Source organism: Heloderma suspectum, chromosome 8 (assembly GCF_057233095.1).
Source record: "Heloderma suspectum isolate Gila_16-S chromosome 8, 16-S_ref, whole genome shotgun sequence".
NCBI classification, from domain to species: domain Eukaryota; kingdom Metazoa; phylum Chordata; class Lepidosauria; order Squamata; family Helodermatidae; genus Heloderma; species Heloderma suspectum.
The window spans coordinates 48328916-48353817 of NC_139465.1; the positions used below are offsets into that span (position 1 = coordinate 48328916).

Here is a 24902-nt window from a genome sequence, read left to right on the forward strand (position 1 = left end):
GCGCCGAAGAATCGATGACTTCGAACTGTGGTGCTGGAGACTCTTACGAGTCCCCTGGACTGCAAGGAGGTCAAATCAGTCCATCCTAAAGGAAATCAACCCTGACTGCTCATTGGAAGGACAGATACTGAAGCTGAAGCTCAAATATTTTGGCCACCTGATGCGAAGAGAAAACTCCCTGGAAAAGACCCTGATGCTGGGGAAGACTGAAGGCAAAAGGAGAAGGGGACGGCAGAGGATGAGAGGGCTAGATAGCATCACCGATGCAATGAATATGAACTTGAGCACACTCCAGGAGAGAGCGGACGACAGGAAGGCCTGGTGTGCTGTGGTCCATGGGGTCACGAAGAGTTGGATATGACTTAATGACTGAACAACAACAGGGGGCTTCCACTTAAGGGTGACCGAGAAGTACAAAAAAATATAATAAAACAAAAGGCAATGAGCGCAGACCACAACTGCAGCAGCATCTCATCATTCCACAACAAGGCAGAGACAGAACACACCGTTGGCTGCAAGGAGAGATGACTGGGATGATTCTCAAAATGGATGGCTGGGCTCCACAGACAACACCTGCTTCAGTGTTCCTGCCAACACCAGAGCCACCTATGGGTGTCTTCCCATATTCCGCTTTTAATCCATCACTCAATTTCAGTCAGGATGGTGCAAATCCCCGTGTGACCCCACCCATGAGATCGACTGCTCCTGAGCAGACTTGGATTTCAGTCAACACAGTGACAGAGGGCAGAGACCCAGGCCTTGCAGGCCACTATGGCTGGAGATGGCCTGGCCCCGGCTTTTATTTTATTTTTATTTTATGTATTAAATGTCTTAATCGCCCATCTGGCCAGTCACCCAGCCACTCTGGGTGATGTACAGCAGTACAGTCTAAAACAGAAAATTAAACTTTAAAACATCATATTTCTAAATAAACCCTAACCCACCCCAAATGCCTGCCTGAACAACCAAGTTTTCAATGCGTGGCAGCAGCTCATTAAAGCGCATTTATAAATTTGTGAGTAACCTTTTGCCCCCAAGGTGACTTACAATTAACACGTAACACAATGTTAAAACTTTAACACACCACCACCAGTAGAACTAAGAGGAGAGAATCTTCAAACAGAGCATGGAGCTCATACCCTTCAAACTGTCTGCCTAAAAGCAAACCAGGCGTGGGCCAGTCCAGTCTCCCTGGGAGAGCTCCAGGGGCAGGGTGCTGGCACAGAGAAGGGCCTCTCCCGTGCCCCCACCAGCCTCCCATCTTGTGGCAGTGGGTGGGACACACAGAAAGGCATCCAAAGATCTAACATCTGCAGGCAGTTACACAGAGTTGGAGGCAGCCGTTCGAACATCCTGGACCCCACCCAATCCTCTTCATCACCTAGTCGTTATTTGATCCTGCTTTCTTCCACCTGCAAGGAACCCAAGGCGGCTCACATGGTGCTCCTCCTCCTCTCCACGTGATCCTCACAACAAGCCTGTGAGGTAGGCTGGGCTTTATAGCACCAGCACCCTGAATTGTGCCCGGAAACAGACTGGCAGTGATACAAGATTGGTGCAATGTGGTCAAGAAAGCACCACCAGAAAGCAATCTGGAAGCTCAGTGGTGGGAGATTCAGGACAGATTTAGCACTAGCTGCATTTTCCAAACACTCCTCGAGGACAGCCCCCCACACAAGGAACTAAGCAGGAGGTGACAGTGGACCTCTGTGGACAGATCTGCCTCTTCCAGGAAGTGCACCAGCGGAAGCTGGGTAAAGGCACTCCTGGCCACGGCAGCTACCTGACCATCCGGGAGCAATGCTGGAACCAGAAATGCTCCCAGGCGGTGAACCTGGTCCATGCCACCCCAGCCGAGCGGGAGGCGCCTCCTTTGCCCTCCAGCAGATGGGCCTCCCTGGGGCTCTTCTGCTGCCAAAGACAGGGCCCACAGCTGGCTCAAGGCCCACTGCCCTCCTCATGAGGAGGGAGAGGAGGTCCGGCTGCAGAGTTGCAGCCCTTCTGTCAAGACAGCAACTGGCCTTGTTTGCTTGGGAGATGAAAGCACACGTGCATCAATAAAGGCAACGGAAGAGGCAGAGGGACATTTGGGGCCAATTTTCAAGGGAGGCTGCTTGAGTGCCTTGGGCTGGAAGAGGGATCCACCAAGGTACATTCTTCTCGTTTGTAGGATGCTTTGTACTGACAAAGAGATTCTAGTCTACCCTGGATGCTGCATTATAAATTGGAACAACACCGTTGATGCAGATGCATCAAATACTCCCAGCAAGGCCTCCTCACCTCATGCTCAAAGAATCTGTCCTCAAGGGTTTTGTCTCCAGGGTTGCTCCCTGCTCCTTCAAACAGCAGTTTATATTCCTGCAAGAGAGAAAAGTGATTACAGATTGTGTAAACCCCTCATCAGCCTCCACCAAGTGAGCAAAGGCGCTGAAGTGGGCAGCTCAGAATACAAAGTTATGAGTTATCATGGATAACTAATTTTTCTCAATAGTGGAGGCAGAAGACTAAAGGGCTGTTGCAGAGAAGGTAAAAACTTCGGGAGGATGGACATTTCAGTGGTGATTATCTGGGGGACTGGGGGTGTATGTGGAAGCAAACCTGTAAAAGTTGGGAGAAGAGAAGCCACAACACATTCATGGGATGACCAGGGGCACTGATGAAAGGGAAGCGTTTCTTTTAAAGAGGGGGGTGCTCCACCATTCCGTGCTTGGTGGTACAATGTGCTATGCTCAGCCGTTGAGGGGCTTTTTAAAGGCAGAGTCCACAAGTTAAGTCAAAATCGGTACAGAGACAAGGGTGTCTTTCATCAGCAGTGACGCCCAAGGCCTCATCCAGCAAGTGCAGAGATGCGCCACGCTCCCCTATACAGCATGCACTACACTTTCTAGCACTACCAACGGGATAGATTGGGTGGGCAGAGACATAAATTCACAGAAAGACAGTGCAGTGCAAACACGAGGAAAGACAGGACTACCATCACCAGAGAAACCCTACTTTTAGGGAGAGGCATCAGAACTGCCTTCAACAAAAGGGGGAGACGCCACTGGACCTCCAGTTATTGGAAAGCTGAAGTCTTCCCCTTTGCTTGACGGGGGAAGAACGAGTGACCACACGGCTCAGGCGAACACTCAGGCTTCCCGGAAGTGTGACCAGCCAGCTATGTTTTGTAGTCCACAGCAGAGTCTGCGGTTTTGCTGTTGACTCATTTTGTATTGTGTGTTTTCTTGTGTGACGGCAGGCCTGACTAGGCCTTGTAAGTAGTTTGGTTCAGGCGAGGTGCCTGATGGGATTGAGTGTGTGTGTGTGCGTGCGTGCCTGATCAGGAGAGGGTAACTGTAACTTGCTCATAAGCAAGACATTCCTATCCACCAAAGTAACTCATCCCTAAAGATAAGAAGGTCGCTGTGCTGATAAGACTGCTGCTGAGTACTGATTGGTTTCTGAGCATGCGTAGTGTCTTTTCTTTGTTCTCCAGCTTTAAGTCTGTATAAATGCATCCTGTTTTCTTTTCTTTTGGGGGGGAGGGGGGGAGACACAGTTTCGTCTGTCTCTCCCACGGCCATGATGTGCTTTAATAAACTTCAGACTGTTCCACCTAACCTGCCTTGGATATTCCCTTAACGCTTGTCATAATTATTGTTGTTCTGATGCCACTGCATTTTATGTTCACTCCTTTGATATCTCTATGGAAGTATATAATCTGAGTAATAAATACAATATAATACGAGTAATAAATAAATGCATAAAGAAATAACGATACTGCCCCAGTTCCAAAGTCCCAGAAGCTTGCAGGTTCGGCCAAGACCCAGTATCAATCTCATGGTAGTGCCCCTGTGACTGGAAGAGGCATGAATCCTGTGGCCACCCTACCTGCACTCACGCACAGAGGGCCCCAAGACGTCCTCCTCCCCCACCCCCACAGCTCGGAGCAAGACGGCTCTTACAGGGTAGTAGTCGGCCACAGCTTTGACCTGCTCGTAATCATCTGCTCTCGCAAGCTGGGCCAGGCCCTCTGGATGGAGCTTCCCACAGTGGGGGAAGAGCTTTGCACGGTCTTCCTTGGAGAGCTCTGTGCCAAAGGAGTTGATGGTGATAATGAAGGCTCTTCTGTCAGCTTCAAACTGCAAAAAAGACGGACAAGCCAGGGCTGTGAGGAAAGGCAAACGCTGGGCGGGGAAGGGGGCATGGGAGCGCAGCAGCAGCCCTGCCACCGAAAGCTCAACCCTGTGGAGGAGAAATATGCAACTGCAAAGATGCAGAGGTTGCCAAAGCCTGCAGGCAGCTCTGCTTTAGCACAAAGACCCCTTTGCCCTAGAAGCTAGAACCAGAGGCTGCGGCTCCTTTGCTGGTTCCATGTCACCTAAGGGTCTTGGCCTTTTCGTCACAGAGGTTGCTGCAACAAGGCTCAGGAAATATAGCAGGATTAATAGCTGTCCCAAACAAGACCCTCTGCATCAGAAGGTGTAAGAATCATACAAAATGATTATTATTTATTTATGTTAGTATACTGCCCTTTCTGCCTAAAGGCTACCAGGCATACAACCTATCTAAAAAAAGCCATAAAAACAGAAACACATTAATAAAACCATTAAACACATAATAGGAATAGCAAACTAAAAATAATTTAAAAGGCTAGTTTAAAGAGATGTGTCTTAATACATTTTCTGAAAGGTAAGAAAGTGGGGAGGAATCGTAATTCTGGAGGGAGTGCATTCCGCAGTTTCTCAAACAAATGGAATCTGGGCTTTTAAAAGTTTCTAATACATAATTCTTTAGGCTGAAGGCAAAATTATATGCACCAGGACAGCCTTCCCCAACGTGGTGCCCTTCAGATGTTTTGGATCACAGCTCCCAGGACTCCTGGACCATGGGCCATTCTGGCTGGGGCTGATGGGAGTTGTAATCAAAGACCACTGGAGGGCACTAGGTTGGGGAAAGCTGCCCTAGGGAATGGGGGAGGGGAGAGCAGTTTAGCTCAAATACCTCCCCTTGATTGCATCCAGAAAATGCCCAGGTTGCCAATTCAGCAGACCTCCAAAAGGGGCAGATCAGCCTTTTAAGCGCTTTTGAATGGGGCTTGTGGCTGAACAGAAGGAGCCACTGGCTTCGGCTGGGATGATTCGAGTCCAGTTGATTTAAATCGTTTAAATCACTTCTCTGAAGGACTCCATTTTAATGATTTAAATCACAGTGTAAGTCACTGGTGAGGAAGGTTCTATTTAATCATGTTTAGTAGAAGTATATTATTGTGTAATATAACCTTAATACATATTCAGAGATGCAGGTTCCATTAGAAGGCAGGTACACAGTGGAGGATACCTGAAGCAGAAGCTTCCTCGGGGGTCAGGACTGCATGAATATGTTCTGTTCCCATTGGGGTTCACTTCTATTCCCACCCCCCCTTCATTTATATCCAGACCTTCCTCCTTGTTCAGATCTACTCCATCTCCCCAAATTCTCTATTCCTGGACCTTCTTTACCTCTGCGCTTAGCGAGGCAAGGCCAGGAGAGTGAGAGCACGTGCACGCACTTCTGTACTCCACCTGCATGCGGAGCAGAGTAGGCCTGACCAGGTTATCTCCCATCTCCATAAACTGCTAACATATTCATAGAATATAATCAGAAATCACATCACTAGTATTCCTGATGTTATCTTTGACCTAGACTTCTTTTACTAATTGTTTTAAGAAAATTTCAACTGATTTAAATTTTTAAAATCCGATTTAAATTTTAAAAACCCCTTTTTTATTTTTGTAAAAAAAACCACTCATTTTTATCACCCCTGGGCTTCAGCGGATTAGGCATGGGCCACGAGCCTGGGCTCACCCAAAGCCCTGCAGCAGCTGTGAAGCAGGCACCTACCTCCAGGATGGGGCACATGGCGTCAGCGGTTGTGCCACCCAGGATCTTGCAGAACTTGTAGAAGGACTCGAGGTAAGCCTGGGGGGGGGGGGGGGGAGAGACACAACACAATGCAAGAGACAGTCAGCCTGGCGTAGAGCCAAGGACCAGCACAGACATGCCAAGGGTGCAGGACTCCAGAGCGCGACACTGCAACGTTGCTCTGCACTCGGAAGCACGCGGGTCAGCCGGAACAGGCCACGTCATTTCCCCAGATGAGAAATGGATGGTGGAACATAGCCATGCTTTTGCACTTCAGAGGCGTTCACACAAGAGAAAGCCCTTATGGATCAAATCTGGACGTCAGTTTGTAGCGGCATATGCCTGATAGCGTGTAGAGTTGATAAGGATTTATTGTATTTTGTAGATGTGACCATTCTGTGTCTGTGTGTTGTGAGAGAACTATGAGTAATGGATTGTATCCTTGGAAATGAAGGACGGCTGCCATGTTGGGTTGGCCAAGTAGAGAAAGCAGCCAGCTGCTTAGCTTACCAGGGAAGCCCTTATCCAGGTGCTGCTGGTGTCGATGGCAGGCCTGGCTGCATGGAGAACAAAGGGAATGCTGGTATGACCAGGTCTGCAACGAAGGATGAGGTCACTGACATCATAGGGGTAATAAAAGACCAGGGCTGGATTTGTTTAGCAGAGAGATCCAGGGAGAACAAGAAGCCTACCAAACACGATTCCTTAGGCCCTTCAAACCATGCTTGCCAGATAGGTAACTATAAGACCTCAATGATGGCTGCTTTGTTGGTTGAGAGGAACAGAACTTTAATTTTACGCAGAAATATGCTAGCCGCGAATTCTACTATGCTTCCAATCACCTTAACTGCATAGTGTGCAGTACTGTGTTTTGTTTGTTTTATCATTTCAAAGATTTCATTTGTTATTCTCCCGTACTGTTTGAGGAATAAGTGTATATAGTGTGGTACCATTTGGTGTTATTTGGCTTGAGCGAAGTTTCAGGGACCACGACCCACATCCATTAATCCTTGAAGCCCAAACATCCAGTGCTAAGTGGGGTCTGTCCACAAAGCCACAGTTTTCTCTCTTGGTCAAGTGAGTCACAGACACCCTTGTTCAAGGTTGGGAAGCAAGTTAGTTGGACAGAACGGGAAGAAGTCACCCATCTTGCGTTCAACCCATTCTGCAGGGATGAAATGGAGAAGGCTGCCCCGCTAGAATGACCCCAGGCAGCAAACTTCTGTACCAACCAGTCTGGAGGCCACCCCAAAGGCACGAGAAAGAAAGCACATCCAGGATAGCCTTGAAAAGGAAGCGTGGTAGCTGTGGCTGCCTCCCCCAAATCTCTGAAACTTCTCTCCCCCCGTAAGTTCTCTCCCTCTCTCAGCCTCTGGCAATGACGTGGTCGCATGAACCAGCCACAGCTATGGAACCCAAGCACGGGGCTATGGCTGTTGAGCCCAGCTCCCTTCTGCTGCCAGCAAGGAAAGAGATGGCCCGTGCTGGACACACTATGACGCTCCGATGCATTTCCCCACCTGGAAGTCTAATGAATTTGGCTGCTGACCACCTGGGAGGAGAGAGCACACACCCACTTGCAGCAGTGGTGGGGATGCCTAATGGTCACCTTCACAACAGTGCCTCATTGCAAGGCTACATCTAGATCACATTCTCCAATTCCATCTCTCCCCACAAGGGAGAACACATGGACCAATGGGTTAGCATTTCTCAGGCCGCACAATTTTATTTTAATCTCAGGGGCAGAAGAATTCAGCATCCTCATGCTCTCTACCCACCCTAAAGTCTGTTACTAAACACACGTCAGGCCTGACAGACTCTCTCTTGGACTGAATAAAGACTGGGATGGTTGAACTCTTGCAAGCCATATTGTTACACTTTCCCATATGGCACCCTGAAGACTGCGCACCATCCTGACCCGGGCATCATTAGGGAACACAGTCTCTCTTTCAATCTCACTTTGTAAAAACATTCCCCCATCCGCACATCCTGGTTTTGGGCCACAGGCAAATATGGATTCATGCAATACCTCAAGTTCACGTATCCTATGAAGCAGGTTCCTGCCACAACACTTTGGTTAGCCTCTGAGATGAGTACTCTGCTGTTTTTACCCCCATGTAGAGGCCTAGAACTTGCAACGAAGTGAAGAGCTTCACAGAACAGCAAAGCCAAACAACGGTCTCTGCAGTGAGGTGAGCATGTGTGACCCTCTGGCCAACTTCTGTGTCTTCATCATTCAACTCGGCAAACGTGAATACTCAGCTGCCCCCTCCCGCAAACATGGAACTCTCATCTGCCTACAGCAGACCTCCAGATGAAGGAAGTTTTGGTGGCCTGACAGCAGGAGCCTCCAGAGTGCCTAGACTTTCTGCCAGCCCGTAAACATTTGCCCAACATGCAATTGCTACATGGCACACAACATCCTTGCATGACTGGCTGTCCGTCCCTGCCCCGGTTTCTCTTCTGCCCATTAATGCACAAACAGCAGCTTTGGGACCCTCCCATGCTCATGAATCAAACACAAGACCATCCAGATGCCATCTGGCCCTTTCTTTCTTGCACAGCTGTCACAGATCTACTTCTGGCTCGTTAGGATGAGGGAGGGCAGGTACATGCCGCGGCCCGTGCTTTGCCAGAGACGGGAGGGAGTGGTCGTCATGCAGCAGCAGCACTATGCCAGCCCTTCCATTTGAGGCCTTCGCTGATCTGGCTCAAACCAGAGCAAGCCAGCCAGAGAGCACTGCAGCAAGAGGCTCACCGCCCAGGCAGCAATTCCACCTGGGGCTCCCTTCCTTCTCCTCACAAGGGGCCAGCCCATCACGCCTCCCTACCCAACACTGCTAGTTACTGCACGAATATGGTGGGAGCGCTGCACTGACACAGGAAGGTGGGTCTGCTGGGGGGGGCACTTAGCAACCGCTTCACAATCGCCAAAGCTGATTGACCATTAACCTCCCACGTTGGTGGCCCCAGGAAAGCCCAGACCTCCCCTGGAAGTCCAACCAGGCAGAAGGCAGCACTGAAGTGAGCCTGAGAGAAGCAGCCCTGATGTGGAGCAAACTGGCCAAAGTGGCACTCTTGCAGGAATAGGGCCATCCAAGAAGCCTGGCACTGAGGAGCCAAGGGCTGCTCTCCGGGATTCGGGAATCACTGCACGAGGGCCAGGCCTGCTTCCGTCTGAGCTCAGCAACCACCAGGCTCCTGCCTCCAGTTGGCCGTTATCAAAGTTCTGCCGAGAAGGACGGAGCTGTGGCCAAGACAGCCGTCTTGTCTTCTGTGTGTCAGCTTATCCTATTCTGTGTGCACTGCAATCAGAAAAGGCAGGGCTGGGACAGACCCCAGCAACGAAATCACAGAACAAAATCTCCGTACACTCCTTACCCCAAAAGGAGTTCTTCAGCAAGTTAAATTTTGGTGAAGTTGAGCCCCGCTGGACATAGGAGTTGATCAAAGCTGTGCCCCCCCCCCCCCGCCTGTCTCCATGGAAGAAGAACAGTTAATCCTGGGAGCAAGGTGACACCTTGCACAGCTTGTGGCACCACCTAGAACTGACCTCCACCATCTCTGACCATGACTGTGTCATTTGCACCCAGCACAGCCTTTCATGGGGAGGCAAAGAAACAGCTCTAAAGGCCCAGAGAGCTACAATCAGTTTACAGGACTCTGACTTGAGGAAAGTAATTGTGAACTGACCTTGTACAGCGTGTTCCGAATAATTTCAATGTTCATTTCATCCAGGTCCTGCTCAGATATGCAGTCTTGAAAAAAGGCAGCTGAAAGACAAGGAGAGGTGTGAGGGGGACTGAGAATCCTCAGCACAATCTCCCTTCCCTGCCTGGCCAACAGAGACTGCAGCTCTGCATAGTCAGTGCGTGTTATAGGGAGATCCCTCCCCGACAGCATTTCCAAGGAGCCGTCGTCAAGTGCAGGTGGTCAGATTTTCATCTTAAGGATTGAGATACCTAACAGGTTGCAAACTGGTCACTTTAAAACAGGGCCGGGGAACCCCTCTCAGCCCAAGGGCTGAATTCCACTTTGGAAAAGCTCTGGGGGTGCATTCCAGCGGTGGCGGGGACAAAGGCAAGGGGGGCAGGCCAAAATACCAGCATATCTGAGCTTAAAGCTCTTAGCATGAAGGAAAGACTCCACAAAAGCAGGGGAAACACCACATGATCAGTGGCCAGGGAAACCCCAGAGGGCCGGATCAGGACCCCAGGAGGGCTTGGCTTGGCTCCAGGGCCTGAGATTCTGCAGCCTGGCTTTAAAATAACCAACCAAAAAGATTTTCTGCAAGCACTAAGTTGCAGGCAGTGATGCTTTTGTGCTCCTACAGAATTGGCAGTTTTACTGTCAAGAAGATTCCACACCTGCCCCAGATCATGAGCCTCCCCGTGAACCACCATCCCCAGAGGAGGCGAGCGGCCACTGCAGCCACTGCCTCTTCCTCACCAAGGGGCGTGTCCACCAGGATAGCATTGTAAAGCTCAGCTGGGGTCTGGGCAATGTTCACGGCCTCCATCTGCTCAAAGCTTCCCAGGGGGTGGCATTTAGGTACCAATTCAGCAATGGAGCGTTGATGCAGCGTCCCAGTGATCAGGAGGATGACATTATCAATCATGTAGCTGTACCTGAAAGGAAGCAAAAGGGGAGTTGCTAGGACAGGCCAAGGGGAGAACAGTCACTCTCTGTTCTGGCCTCACCAGGGCTTCACCATGGGGAAAAAGAGTACGCTGAAAACTTGGTGTTACAAGCGGTTGCATTTAGCTGTGTGCCTGTTTTCCCCCCCAGTGCCACTTAATCTATACAGTCAAGAGCCATTTACAAGTAATTTCATATTTACCACAGGTTAGGTAACTAAAACAAGTACTGCAAATTAAAATAAAGGAACCCGAATCAGACAAAGCAGCACGAGACCAATTAGGGCACAGCCCTGAAGCCTTCCAAGGGTCCAGAAGTGCCTGGCAGGTTCAGTGGGGCCTGGGAGGTGGCACACAGAAGGGAACACACCCAAGTACTCCTGTGTAGCCTCTTCAAAGCGGGGCCCTTTAGCCACGGAGTGCTGCCTCTCCCTGACCTGCTCCAGATGCCCCAGGACGAGCAAAGAATGCCAGCCCCACAGCTGGCCGGATGGACTTTGACTCCGTGATAGCCTGTTGGGGAAGAGGCCCAACTCCCCAGATGGAGAGAAAAGCAGAACCCAGGGAGAGGGAGCCAGGAAAGAAAGACTGTCCCCTTGCCTTGACTGCGGATGATCACAGGCAGCTGGAAAACCAGTCCCACCCACGAGCCGGGCCTCCTTAGCCAGACCCAGGAAGGGGTTTCAGTCTGGCGGCTACACTTCAGACCTGATGCCCTGCCACTTCCCCGCAACACACCGCTCATCAGCCCTCCCCTCCTCCTCCTCTCAGTGAGACAGCCAGGCACCCGAGTCTCCTGGGTCCTGGCAGCCAGTTTGTACTGCCCAAGCTGTGCAAAGAGAAGAAGAACTAGGTGGGGAGGGGAGGGGAACACTGCCTAGAAACGGCGAGCCCCCTTTTGCCCACAGAAGAGTCAGCAATGCAGGCAGCTGCTCAGGCGGGAGGAGCCAGCAGCACTTCTGCTCTCGGCACAGCGCCGCCGCAGCGCCACCTCCTGCCTGGGCCAGATGACAATCTAGCCCCAGAGCAGCTCTGCACCACAAGTAAGGCCGGGAGCAGCTTTGAAGTTACTCCCAGAGGCAAAAAAGCCCGCCGACGGCCCTTGGAGCAGAAGGACACACAACACTTTGGACAGCCTCCAATGGCCGCCGCCACTGATTCTCTGGTTTGCACTTAATTTGGTTGCAAGGAGCTGGCCATCGGCTGCCCAAGGTGCTGGTTGCCCCCCTTTCCTCACGCTATGTGCATGCAGGATCACAGCCAACGAGACTGGGGCACCAGCAGCAGCTGCAGGGAACGGAGCAGAAGCAGAGGTTCAGCAAACTTGAAGTTTTGAACCAGGGCTGAGCAGAAATGCTGCTGCCAAGGCAGAAGAGTTTTGATCAGTCGTGAATGGAGTCTCCCAGCTGTGAAAACTGATGGACGCCATTCCCAAAGCACAGAGAGCATGAAGCAGAGCATGTCCTGGGGCTACATGTTTCACCCCATAGATAAGCTTGATAAGCCCCCTATCTGCACTGCAGGAGTTGCTGTCCAGGGGATGACCATAAGCAACCAGGCAGCGTGTCTCCCACATGCCAAGGTCTCGCGCACACAACTAGCAGGATGAGGAGGCTGATCCGAGCCTAGGGCCTCAGCATGCTGGGGAGAAAGCTGGGCCATTTCTGTGTGCGGGAAATGGCAATCTGGTATAATGAGCTTATTCTTGTATTCTGAAGTGGTACAGTCCAGACACAAGTTCACCATTAGGGCTGGCATCTAAGAGACTGTCCCCGCCCCTCAAACAGGCAGCCACTGTAAGAATCTTCCTGGCTTGTCCTCACGGCCAGAAGGTCTGTGTGGGCAGGGAAGAGGACGGGCAAAGCATCCTGTGCTGGGGGGTGGGGGCAGCTCCAATTAGCTCCCATGGCTAGTCTGGCTGGCTACAAAGGCCTACCCTGCAACTGCCAAAGGGAACAGGGAGACAGCACTCCAAAGCCAGGCCTTGGCTCTACCCCTAACTCACACTCCACCCCCCGCAGAGCCAGGCCTGCATCTGGCAGACAGGGCAAGTCCCACCTCCCTCAGTGCTGCAACAAGGCCCTTTGCCACTGAACCCTAACTCGGAAGCAAGTGGGCCCAGGGACAGAGCCCCACCAAGGCCAAGAGAGGGCACAGCTGAGAAATCCCTGGGGGAGACAGACAAATGCTCCTTTGGTGTGGGAGGATTCTCAGGAAGCTATGAAAAGCTTTGCTTTGAGTGACATTTGTTTTACTGCAGTTGATTCAGGGCAAGGATACTGTAAAAAAGGATTCCAACAAGGAACCTTCTCCCAAGAACAAGCACTGCAGTCCCCGCTGGTAGTGAGCAGCAGGACTGATCCAGCTGGCACCAGGCACGCTCAGAGTGGCACCTCCAAGCCAACTGCACACTGTATTGAGGCGCTTGGCTGGGGAAGAAAGCACTGTAGGAGCTGGCCAAGTGGCTGCGCTCTGGGGTAAGAGTGCCCCATTCCCCAAAAGCAAGAGGCCCAAGGAAAGATCCCCACTTCCCTGCCATGTCCAAGGCGGCCACGAGAGCACCATGACCCAACCTGGTCAGGGCAGCACATTTCCAATGCCTGCTGGAGCTCAACGCCAGATTTGCTCATGTGTTCTCCTCTATCATGAATAGCAAGTGCCGCATCTCCTCACATTTCTGGCCTTGAACTGGCTAATTGTAACTTTCAAAAGTTGAGATCCGAGGAGCAAAAGAACAGCGGACCCCCTTGTGGGCTCTCATGCTCACTCTGCCTCTGTCACATAGTCAACCCCGCCACAATTTTCTTCTTTGCCCATCCTGGCAAGGATTATGGGAGTTGTAGTGCCAAACACCTGAAGGGCACCAGGTTGCCTGCTTCTGCCCTAAAACAAGGCTCCCAATGCAAATTGCCAAGTGAGACTACCTTGGGAGGCGGTGGGCTCTCCTGTGCTGGAGGCACTGAAGCAGAGGCCAGACAGTCATCTGTCAAGGGTGCTGTAGCTGCACCCTGCACCGAGCAGGGTGTTGGACCTACAAAGTCCCTTCCAGCTCTAGGGCTCTACAATCCTTCATAAAATGCAGTGACCAAGGCTGGATCAAGCACCGAAAAGAGCAGCTTGTCACTGCCCAAGAAAGTACCCTCAAGGAAAAGAGGGGGGGTATTTACTGATCAGCACAGATCCAATACTGATGGTATCACTTATGCCTTTGTACTTAGCAGGTTCTAAGTTATGCCAAGTTCTGCACCTAGGAAAAAGAAACCAAATGCACAGTTACAAGATGGGGGATACGTGGCTCAACAACACCACAAGCAAGAAGGATCTTGGAATTGTTGTAGATCACAAACTGAATAGAAGCCAACAATGTGATGTGGCTGCAAAAAAGGCAAATGCTCTTTTGGGCTGCATTAATAGAAGCATAGCTTCCAAATCCCGGGAAGTCCTAGTTCCCCTCTACTCAGCACTGGTTAGGCCTCATCTGGAGTACTGTGTCCAGTTCTAGGCAACACACTATAAGAAGGATGCGGACTAGTTGGAAAGGGTTCAGAGAAGGGCAACAAAGATGATCAGGGGACTGGAAACAAAGCCCTGTGAGGAGAGACTGAAAGAGCTGGGCATGTTTAGCCATGAGAAGAGAAAATTGAGGGGAGATATGATTGCGCTCTTCAAGTCCTTGAAAGGTTGTCACAGAGAGGAAGGCCAGCATCTCTTCTCAATCATCCCAGAGTGCAGGACACGGAATAATGGGCTCATGTGACAGGAAGCCAGATTCCAGCTGAACATCAGGAAAAACGTCCCGACTGTTCGAGCAATACAACAATGGAACCCATTACCTAGGGAGGTGGTAGGCTCTCCCACGGTGGAGGCATTCAAGAGGAGGCTGGACAGCCATCTGTCAGGGACTTGGATTTCTGCACTGAGCAGGGGCTTGGACTCAATGGCCTTGTGGGCCCCTTCCAACCCTACTCTTCTATGATTCTACGATTCTAGGTAGTAGCAACTGCCTGGGGTCACTGCCCACTATCTATTCTGCGGCTGCCATCTAAAGTCAGAGAGGCACGAAGGGCCATTTTCTCACAAGCTGAACTCAGTGAGCCTCGTTCACTCTCCCCAGCTTCACCTGGAGACTCTGGAAGACAATGCACAGGAGCTTCCTAGGCCAACACAGAGGAATACAGGGAACGGTCTTATACAGAGCTGGACCACTGGCCCCCTCGGCCGGCACTGTCTGTGCCAAGGTCCTTCAACTGGAGATGCCAAGGGATGAACTTGGGACCTTCTACATGGAGAGCCTTCCCTCTAAATGGGCAAGTGTGGGATTGGGGGACAAGGCTTATCATATAATGGAGATAAAAGGAAGCCAGGAACCCACTTCTCCAAGCTTCCACATTTGAGTCTACACAGGCTATCTGAAGACGCTCAAATAGCACACCTCTGTCCAGCTTCTCACAACACAGTGTGCTTTGCTGTGTGTTTTGAAACTATTGCTCTGGAGAACATTTGCCCCGTCACTCATCCAGAAGGAAACCAGATCTCCCATGTCTAATCTTCTTCAACCTCCAAAGGATCCAGCACTTCTACAAGGAAACCCAAAGAAGTTAAATGGTGGCGATCTTAGGTTCCCAGGTCAGAAAACTATTTCCAGGGCAAGCTGACCTTGATAGCTTGTTTGGCAGGGGAGACACCCTAGCCATCATTGCAACAGTCCAGTAAGACAGACCCTGACCAGATAGAGGAAGTCACAGAAACTGGCATACACGACAGCGTCTCAACCCAACCCACCAGCCCTGTTCCAATCTGCAGCTTCCAATCCCAGAAGCTGCCACAGTCTCTGTGCTACGGAACATGCCTGCAGCACCTCTCCTGAAAGGCAGCTGGCACTTACGTAATGAAGTCCAGGAAGCTGGCCAAAGGCTCATAAGCATGATTCCTCATGTGGCGAAACTCCACCACCATCTTCTCCTTTAGTTTGTCGTCAATGACGGATACTGTGAGAGGAGAAGCTTCATTTGCCAGGAAGTTCCCATAGTCTGTGCTTTGCAGATGAAGCTTCAGATCTGGAAAAATGAAAGCAACTTTCAGGACTCAACCCAGATGGAGGGCAGAGGTCAAAGGGCTACCCCCCCCCCCCGATGGAAAGGTTTCCCCAGAAAAGTGCCACTACAACACCTGCTGGATGGAGCGAGGGGGTTCTGCTTGATTCATCTCCTGAGCCCACCAAAGGCCAGCCCCTTGGTACAAATCAGTCACCTACCCTAGAAATAAAACCAGGCACATAACACTCTGTTCTGTGCCCTGATGGCATGGCATACGCTTTACGTCCGCTTTAGAATCCTGGCTGCTGCCAGGAGGTGCGTCAAACCCGCCAAGCAGCATTTGGGGCACAGGAGTGCGGCAACCCACGTTAGCCCAGGTCATGAGTTGTCCTGGAGAAGCACTCTGATCACCTTTGCATTTGGCCAGCTTGAACCATCCACCCATTTCCCTCTCCAATAAGCGTGACTGACTGTCTAGCACTCTCCCACCCACCCCACATCCAATCTCACCCACCCTGGGAAAGAGCCGTACACCTGCTGACATGCCTTTATGTCAGCCTTCCAAACCAGCCCGCATACATGACCAGCATACCCACATATACCCCACTAATACTTTTGTGAAGGTAGGCCTGACTAGGCCTTGGAAGTAGTTTGGTTCAGGCAAGGTTCCTGATGGGATTGAGAGAACGTGCATGTGTCTGGCCATGAGAAAGTAATTGTAACTTGCTCATTATAAGCAGGAAATTCCTATCCACCAAAGTAGCTCATCCCTGAAGATAAGAATGCAGCTGTACTGATAAGACTGTTGCTGAGCTAAATTAGCTCTCGAGCACAACTAAGGGTTTGTATAAACGCATTGTTTTTTGTATCTGGGGAGACTCAGTTTCGACTGACTCTCCCACAGCTGTGTCTGTGCTTCAATAAATTCCTGACTGTTCAACCTAACCTGCCTTGGATGTTCCCTTAACACTTTCTAGCAGGAGACAGGAAAAAAACCCAATTCTCTTGTTTCCCTACTGCAGCCTCCCCTTGGGGGAACCTGCATCATTCCCACCCAGCACAACCCATGGCACAGGGCAACTGGCAGCCATTTATTCACACACACACAGAGACTGGGCTACCAAAGGCCCACAGTGGAAGGCAGCTCTTCTCTGCCTGTGCTCTGAAAGCTCCCAGTGAAGACTCCATGGAGGCTCTGCCTCTGCTGGTTGGGCCACCTGCTGGAGCTTCTCTTCTTCGGGAAGGGCTGGCGCTCAGGCATTGAGCTCTGGCACTGCACGCCAGAGTTCCTTCTCAGGGTCACTCACCAGGAGGTAGTGTGGGGAAAGACCCCAAGAGAAAGCCCTCCCCAGTCTCTTTGCTCTGCCGGCTAAACACACCCAGGTCTTTCCGCCTTGCCTCGCAATACCTGCCTTTCCAGCCTCTTACCACGGGTGCCACTCTTGTACTCCAAACACCAAGAAAGGATGCCAAGAAAGAAAACCCAATGCCCCTCCCAACAGAGCCATGCTGGCAAAAGCTCCTCCTGCTCTGTCCAAGCCAATGACTTTCTGGCTCCAATTCATTCCTTTTTGCACCTCCTTTTGCAGCCCATGGGCCAAGCCAGCCATGATAAACACCCTTTCAAATGTGCTCCTTCAAGTGCCACTCTGTCCTCCAGCTTCGTCTGCTCATTTGACATTCTCCTGGGTTGTCAAGGCCACAGAAATTGGTGGGGAGGCAGAGACTGAATGGAACCAGATGGAAAAAACACCCATTCAAATCCTTCACAGTTTCTTGGCATCTGAAGAAGTTCAAGGCACTCTCTTCCTCCAGGGAATCCATGAGTTGTGTGATCACGTCTCCGCTTTACACTGAGGACCAAGAAACAGGGAAAACAGAGCAATCCCACCCAAGGCAAGGAGAAGCAGTGCTCCAGGGCAGGGTGGGGGTAAGATGGCACAGCCACAAGTAAGCTCAGGAGGCCCAAGCACAGGGGGGAGCCTACAGCCACCCAGAGGCTGCTGCACTCCAGCTCCTATCAGCCCCAGCCAGTGTTTCCAAAGGCTGGTGACGATGGGAGTGCTAGTCTCACGTGCTCTGGAGGGCTACAGGTTCCCCACTCCTGTCCTAAGGGCTTGATAGCAGCAACACTGCCCTGGATTTGCGTGTGGATGGCCACTGGGTTCTAGCCCTCAGCCAGCAAGCTCAGCTCTACATTCTGGTTGTGCTACTTGAGCACTGGAGCCACAGGGAAAGCCACCCCTGCTGTGGGGACTTTGTATACCTGGGTCAGCAGGAGCTCTCTCTCCTGCTAGCTCTGTGACCAACAGAGCCAAAAACGGATACAGCCCTTGGGATGGACAGCCAGATGCCAGCCGTCTCCTCCTTGCTGCCCCAGGTATTTCACGGTTCATTCAAATGTCACTGCGGCAGCACCATCTAGGGCAGCCTGTGCCCTGTTGAGGCGTCAAGGCTTTGCTGAGCAATGCACAGCCAGCACCTGCCACCCGGGCAGGGGGCGAAGGTGAGGCGCACGATGGAATCTTGGCACATGGGGGAAGGGTGAGAGGAGGTCAGGCCCTGCCCACTGCTGGCATTTGCCCCCAGCCCACCATCCCGCGTGGCCCTCGGGGCAAAAGACTCCTCACCCGTGTAAAGGCAGCAAAGTCGCTGGCACCCCTGGGAAAGAGAGAAGTGGGCAGAGAAGGCAAACCAGTGCTGGAGGCTCCACGCTGCACAAGAACATCAGGCAGCTGCCTTTCGGGCCGGCCCTTTCCGCCAGGGACCTCATACCCTTAGCTCCGGAGGAGGCCGCCAATTGCCTTGGAGAATTGCTCGGGCAACCCTTCCGCCCCCTCCTAAAGACCTGCATGCCCTGATGTGGTAGGCAGAAGTCGCCCACACCAGGGTGCTCACACCTCAGCTCCCAAACAGACCTTGCCCAAGACAAGCCCACTCTCAGTAGGCCGAACATTAAATCATGAGCCCCTCTGAACGCCTTGGCAGAAAGGCAGTATATGAGTACAGTGAAACAAGCTATAAACAGGCTCTCTTTGGTGTTTTCATTGTTATTATCTATGAGTGGCTCTGGGAACTCTGGTTGAGAAACAGAAAACAACTTGAAGACACTGTAACAGAACTGTACAGTTCTGGCACAAGCTCAGTTATTGTTCTTGCTGTTAATAGTATTCAGTCATTAGGCTTTATATGCTGCCATAAAATCCAAATTATCCAGATTGGACTACAATAGAAAATACACTACAATAGAAAATAGACTACAAAGCAGATTACAATAGAAAGGTTTAGTTCAGTAAAAAAGTAAAATGAAAACGTAAACCAATGTGTGTGCATCACCACTGTTGTTAAGATAGATGGTGTGACATGGACACATCAAGGAGTCTGGGTGGGCCTGTGCGGCTGGCCCAGCGACCGAGGTCAAGTGGCCACTTCAGTGCTGCTGCTCCACCCCACATCCGAGCAAGAGAAGAACCCAAGAACCTACCAAGGCAGATCCACATGAAGCAGGGAGTGTGGCTGCTTCTGCTCAAAACATGCTCTGAAACCCACATAGGAGGAACAGCTGAGAAGAAAAAGGCTGGCAGTTCCCACTGGGTGCGATCCCCACAGGACTGGACTGCCTGAAGAGGCCCAGCATGCAACCAGCACCATTCCTAGAGACAGGCAGCTTGGGGAGGAAGCAGGTGGCCATGCGCTTGTCCAACTGGGCACAAGCCAATTTGGGCAAGCGTGGGCAGCCATGAACTGGCGTCCAGGGGTGCCGAGCTGGAGAGGAATCGCCAGGCTTCAAGCCCCAAACAGATGCCCACACCATCCTTGCATGCAACAGAAGTTTCTTCAGGAATCGGGACTGCATGAAAATGTTCTCTTCACTTTTGGGTTCACTTTCTATTCCCCTCCCCTGTCCCTTGCGTTTATATCCAGACTCCTCCTCCTTGTTCAGATCTACTCCATCTCCCCAAATTCTGTATTCATTGACCTTCTCTACTCCCTGGAAAAGACCCTGATGCTGGGAAAGACTGAAGGCAAAAGGAGAAGGGGACGGCAGAGGATGAGAGGGCTAGATAGCATCACGGATGCAATGAATATGAACTTCAGCACGCTCCGGGAGAGAGCGCAGGACAGGAAGGCCTGGCGTGCTATGGTCCATGGGGTCACGAAGAGTCGGACACGACTGAACAACAACAACAACCTTTGCACTTAAAGGCAAGGCAGAGAGAGACCGTGCGCGCGCGAGCACATGAACTTCTGTACACCGCCTACAGTGCAGAATAGGACCGATCAGGTTATCTCCCATCTCCATAAACTTCATTAACATATTCAAATAATGTAATTAGAAGTTGTATAATTAGTATTCATGATGGTATCTTTGGCCTAGACTCTTTTTTTTTAATTAATTATTTTAAGAAAATTTTGAAATCTGATTTAAATTTAAAAATCCATTTTTTAAAAAAATCATCAATTTTTATCAACCCTGGTGGCTATCAATGGTGGCTATCAAAAATAGGATCAGAGGAAGCACACCTCTCAATAGCAACTGCTTGGGGAACATGGGCAAGAGGATGCCACTGCACTCATGCCTATTTACGGGCTTCTCAATGGAGCATTTGGTTGGCCACTGTGGCAAGAGAAGGCTGGCCGTGAGAGGCCCCCTTGGGTTTGATTCAGCTTCAGGGCTCTTCTCGTGTTCAGTGAGCGGGTCACAAAATGTGAAGCGGGCAGGGGGGCTTGTTCTGTGCCATGGGCCACATACGGAAACATACTGCTACAGTGTTGCAGCGGGTGCCATGCTGGACTTAAGAGATCCGGGTTCACATGCCTTACTTAGTCACAACACGCACTGGGTGGCCTTTAGCCAGTCGGTCTCTCTCCTCAGCCTCACTTAATTCCCAGAGTTGGTGTGAAGATTTGGCTCTCTGGAGGAAGAAGTACAGGCAGGTCTCCCTGTGAAAGTTGCACATATGAGAAACAGCCACCCTGGATCATATCAAGCCAAAGTCGTAGGCATGTGCAGAGTGCATTTGCCTCCCTTTCCTCACCACTGAGTAACACAGTGCCCCATGGATCAGAGGTTCCAGACAGACTTGGGCTCCAATGCCTTTTCCTAAAAAAACACACGTTTAGCTGTAGTGGATGGCTGCCAGGGCAGGCATGAGCCCTGGAGTTTGCCGTAATGGCCTGGATCTAATTGCCTGCTGATCAGTGAATAACTGATCACTAAAGATTGCCAGGCTGCCACTAAAGATTGCCAGGCTGCCACTATGGAATGACAGGAGTGGGATGTTGCCATTATGGAATGACCTGACGAGTGGAAACACAAGATGGAGGGAGTGTGTGGCCGTCCCAATACATGTAAAGGGTCAGCCAAAGCAAACCATTTGTACAACACTGAAGACCACAGGAGCTAGAGAGTTACAGCTCATGAGCACAATTCACACAAATCCCAGAGGGAGAACAGCTACAGTCAGGGCCAGAAATATTAGGACAAGGATAACTGTTTTGGCAGTTGGCCTCTGCACACCACCACATTGAAGTTGAAAGGAAACACACCCAGATGGGAGCAAAGTCAGGACTTTCACCTGTAATTCAAGGGGTGTGACAATAGTGGGGCACTAACCATTCAGGGAGGACAGCCACTGGCATGCTGTCCCTCCAGCGAAGGAGAACCCCCACCTCCGGAGGCAGCCTGTTCCACTACTGAACAGCTCTCCCTGTTAGGAAGTTTCTCCTAATGCTTAACTGAAAACTGCTACTCTTAAAATACCACATAGAATCATAGAATAGTAGGGTTGGAAGGGGCCTGTAAGACCCTCGAGTCCAACCCCCTGCTCAATGCTGGAATCTAAGTCAAAGCATCCCTGACAGATGGCTGTCCAGCCTTGTCTTGAATGCCTCCAGTGTGGGAGAGCCCACCAACTCCCTAAGTCATGGGTTCCATTGTCGTATTGCTCTAACAGTTAGGAAGTTTTTCCTGATGTTCAGCCGGAATCTGGCTTCCTGCCACTTGAGCCCATGATTCCATGTCCTGCACTGTGGGATGATCAAGAAGGGCTCCTGGCCTTCCTCTCTGGGACAACCTTTCAAGAGCGCTATCCTATCTCCCCTCAGGCTTCTCTTCTCAAGGCTAAACAGGCCCAGTTCTTTCAGTCTCCCTTCATAGGGCTTTGTTTCCAGTCCCCTGATCATCTTCGTTGCCCTCCTCTGAACCCTCTTCAGTTTGCCTGCATCCTTCTTCAAGTGTGGTGCCCAGAACTGGACACAGTACTCAAGATGAGGCCTAACCAGTGCTGAGTAGAAGGGAACTAGTACTTCATAGGATTTCGAAGCTATACTTCTATTAATGCAGCCCAAATTAGCATTTGCCCTTTTTGCAGCCACATCACATTGTTGGCTCATATTCAGCTTGTGATTAACAACAATTGCAAGATCCTTCTCGCTTGTAGTATTGTTGAGCCAAGTATCCCCCATCTTGTAATTGTGTGTTTGGTTTCTTTTTCCTAGGGGCAGAACTTGGCATTTATCCCTATTAAAATTCATTCTGTTGTTTTCTGCCCAGCACTCCAGTCTATCAAGATCACTTTGAATTCTGTTTCTGTCTTCCAGGGTATTAGCTATCCCGCTCAATTTTGTGTCATCTGCAAATCTGATAAGCATTCCCTGCACCTCCTCCTCCAAGTCATTAATAAAAATGTTGAAGAGCACTGGGCCCAGGACTGAGCCTTGCGGTACCCTGCTTGTTACCTCTCCCCAGTTTGAAAAGATTTTATTATTTTATTTAAAATATTTCTTGGCCGCCTTTCAAAGCAGAAGCCCTCCCAAGGCGGCTTACAACAATAAAATACATAAAAACAATTAAAATATTAAAAGTCATAAAAATGTAAAAACAATAAAAGCCAACAATAAACAATTAAAACCAACAATAAAACCAACAATAATGTTAACAGCAGCAACAGTAGCAGTCATATCAGTAGAAGGCCAAGGTAAAATAATGTTTTCAAGGCCTTCTTAAAAGACTGCATTGAGGGAGCATGGTGGGCCTCCGATGGCAGCTTGTTCCAAAGATGCGGGGCCACTGCAGAGAAGGCCCTCTTATATTTGTTCACCCACCTGACTGCTCTCACAGGTGGGCAAATGAGAAGGGCCTCTCTTTCTTATCTTCAAGTGCAGGCAGGCTGATATGGGTGTAGATGGTCCTTCAAGTAACTTGGTCCCAAACTGTTTAAGGCTTTAAAGGTCAAAACAAGCACTTTCAATTGGGCTCAGAAATGCACCAGCAACCAGTGCAGCTGGCACAGTATAGGCATTATATGATCGAATCGGCTCGCTCCCATCAATACACGGGCAGCCGCATTCTGCACAAGCTGGAGTTCCTGAACCATCCTCAAAGGCAGCCCCGCGCATAGCACATTACAGTAGTCCAGCCTGGACGTGACTAGTGTGTGGATAACTGAGGCAAGGTCCGTCCGCTCCAGATAGGGCCGCAGTTGGTGTACCAGCCTAAGCTGGAAAAAAGCACTACCTGGACACCGCAGCCACCTGGGCTTCCCCAGTTAGCTCAGAGTCCAGGAGGATTCCCAGACTGTGCACTTAGTCTTTCAGGGGGAGTGAAACCGCATCTAAGACCAGTTGTAAACCTCCATCTGAAGTAGTTGGTTTCCCAACCCACAGTACCTCCATCTTGTCTGGATTAAGTTTGAGCTTGTTCACCCTCATCCATCCTAAAACAGCCTCCAGACACTGGTTCAAGAGTTCCACAGCCTCCCTAGGATGTGCAGATGGAACCTAGAGGTAGAGCTGGGTATCATTTCAGGCCAAACCTCCTGATGACTTCCCCCAGATGTTTCATGTAGGTGTTAAAAAGCATGGGGGACAAGATAGAACCTTGCAGCACCCCACAGGCTAATGGCCATGGGGTGGAAACGGTCCCTCAGCACCACCTTCTGAGACTGCTCCTCCAGAAAGGACCGGAATAACTTTAAAACTGTGCCTCCCAAGCCCAGTCAAGATAAACGATCCAGAAGGATACCATGGTCGATGGTATCGACAGCCGCTGAGAGGTCCAGAAGAACCAACAGGGTAGCACTCCCCCCATCCATTCCCGGGCTGGAATCCCATTGATAAGCACTCTTTGAGTCCGATTCTGCAGCCAAAAGTGGATCCACCTGATCACTGTTTCATCTAGCCCACTTAGAGCTAGTTTGCTCATCGAGGATATCATGGGGCACTTTGTCGAAAGCTTTGCTGAAGTCGAGGTATATGATGTCCACAGTATTCCCACAGTCCACAAGGGAGCTGACCTGATCAAAACAGGAGATCAGATTTGTCTGGCAGGATTTCTTCTTGACAAATCCAGGTTGGCTTCAAGTCATCACTGCATTGTTTTGAAGGTGCTTCCAGATGGATTGCTTTATCATCTGCTCCAGAATTTTCCCAGGGATGGATGTCAGACTGACTGGTCTGTAGTTCCCAGGTTCCTCCTTTTTATGCTTTATGAAGACAGGGACAACATTAGCCCTCCTCCAGTCATCTGGCACTTTCCCCGTCCTCCAAGATTTCTCAAAGAGAATAGACAGCGGTTCTGAGAGTTCTTCTGCCAGTGCCTTTATTACTCTAGGATGCAGTTCATCTGGCCCTGGAGATCTGAACTCATTCGAAGTAATTAGGTGTTCCTTGACCATATGCCTATCGATCTCAGGCTGCAATCCTGCCCCTTCAGCCTGTACTTCGCCTTTGCCAGGGGGCTCCTAGACCCTCTTTTGGGAGAAGACTGAGCCGAAGTAGGAGTTGAGCACCTCTGCCTTTTTTTTGTCATCTGTTATCATTTTGCCATCCTTATTTTATAGCTGAACCACCATTTCTTTCCTCTGTCTCTTACTATGCATGTAGCTGAACAAAGCCTTTTTGTTGCTTTTTGCATCCCTCGCTAACCTCAGCTCGTTCTCAGCTTTAGCCTTCCTGACGCCATCCCTGCAATTCTGTGCTACCTGCCTGTACTCTTCCTTTGTTGCTTGGCCTTCTCTGCACTTCCTATATGTATCCTTTTTTGTTTTCAGGTCATCTCTAAGCTTTTTGTGAAGCTACACTGGCTTCTTCTGTTGTCTTCCACCATTTTTTCTTGTTGGAATTGTTTGTAATTCTGCCTTGAGAACTTCCTTTTTTAAGAACTCCCACCCATCTTGGACTCCTTTTCTCGTTAGAGTTGCTTGCCATGGGACCTTACTTATCACTGTTCTGAATTTATTAAAATCCGCTTTCCTAAAATCCAGGGCACGGGTTTGGCTACACTTGGCTTTTGCTTCCCTTAGAACCAAGAACTCAAGTATAACATGGTCGCTTTCCCCCAGAG

At 50.4% G+C, this 24902-nt stretch overlaps 1 protein-coding gene across 1 annotated transcript in view; it reads right to left on the minus strand.

The window, feature by feature from the left end:
* Positions 1 to 24902, minus strand: part of ATP6V0D1 (ATPase H+ transporting V0 subunit d1) — a 45140-nt gene that overhangs the window by 4441 nt on the left and 15797 nt on the right. Inside the window, exons 2-7 of the mRNA XM_084812345.1 lie at positions 15406 to 15577; positions 10333 to 10511; positions 9577 to 9656; positions 5863 to 5940; positions 3945 to 4121; positions 2281 to 2358 (exon numbers count right to left, since the gene is read on the minus strand). Coding sequence (XP_084668471.1) covers positions 2281 to 2358; positions 3945 to 4121; positions 5863 to 5940; positions 9577 to 9656; positions 10333 to 10511; positions 15406 to 15577 — 764 coding nt within the window. The remainder of the gene's footprint in view (positions 1 to 2280; positions 2359 to 3944; positions 4122 to 5862; positions 5941 to 9576; positions 9657 to 10332; positions 10512 to 15405; positions 15578 to 24902) is intronic.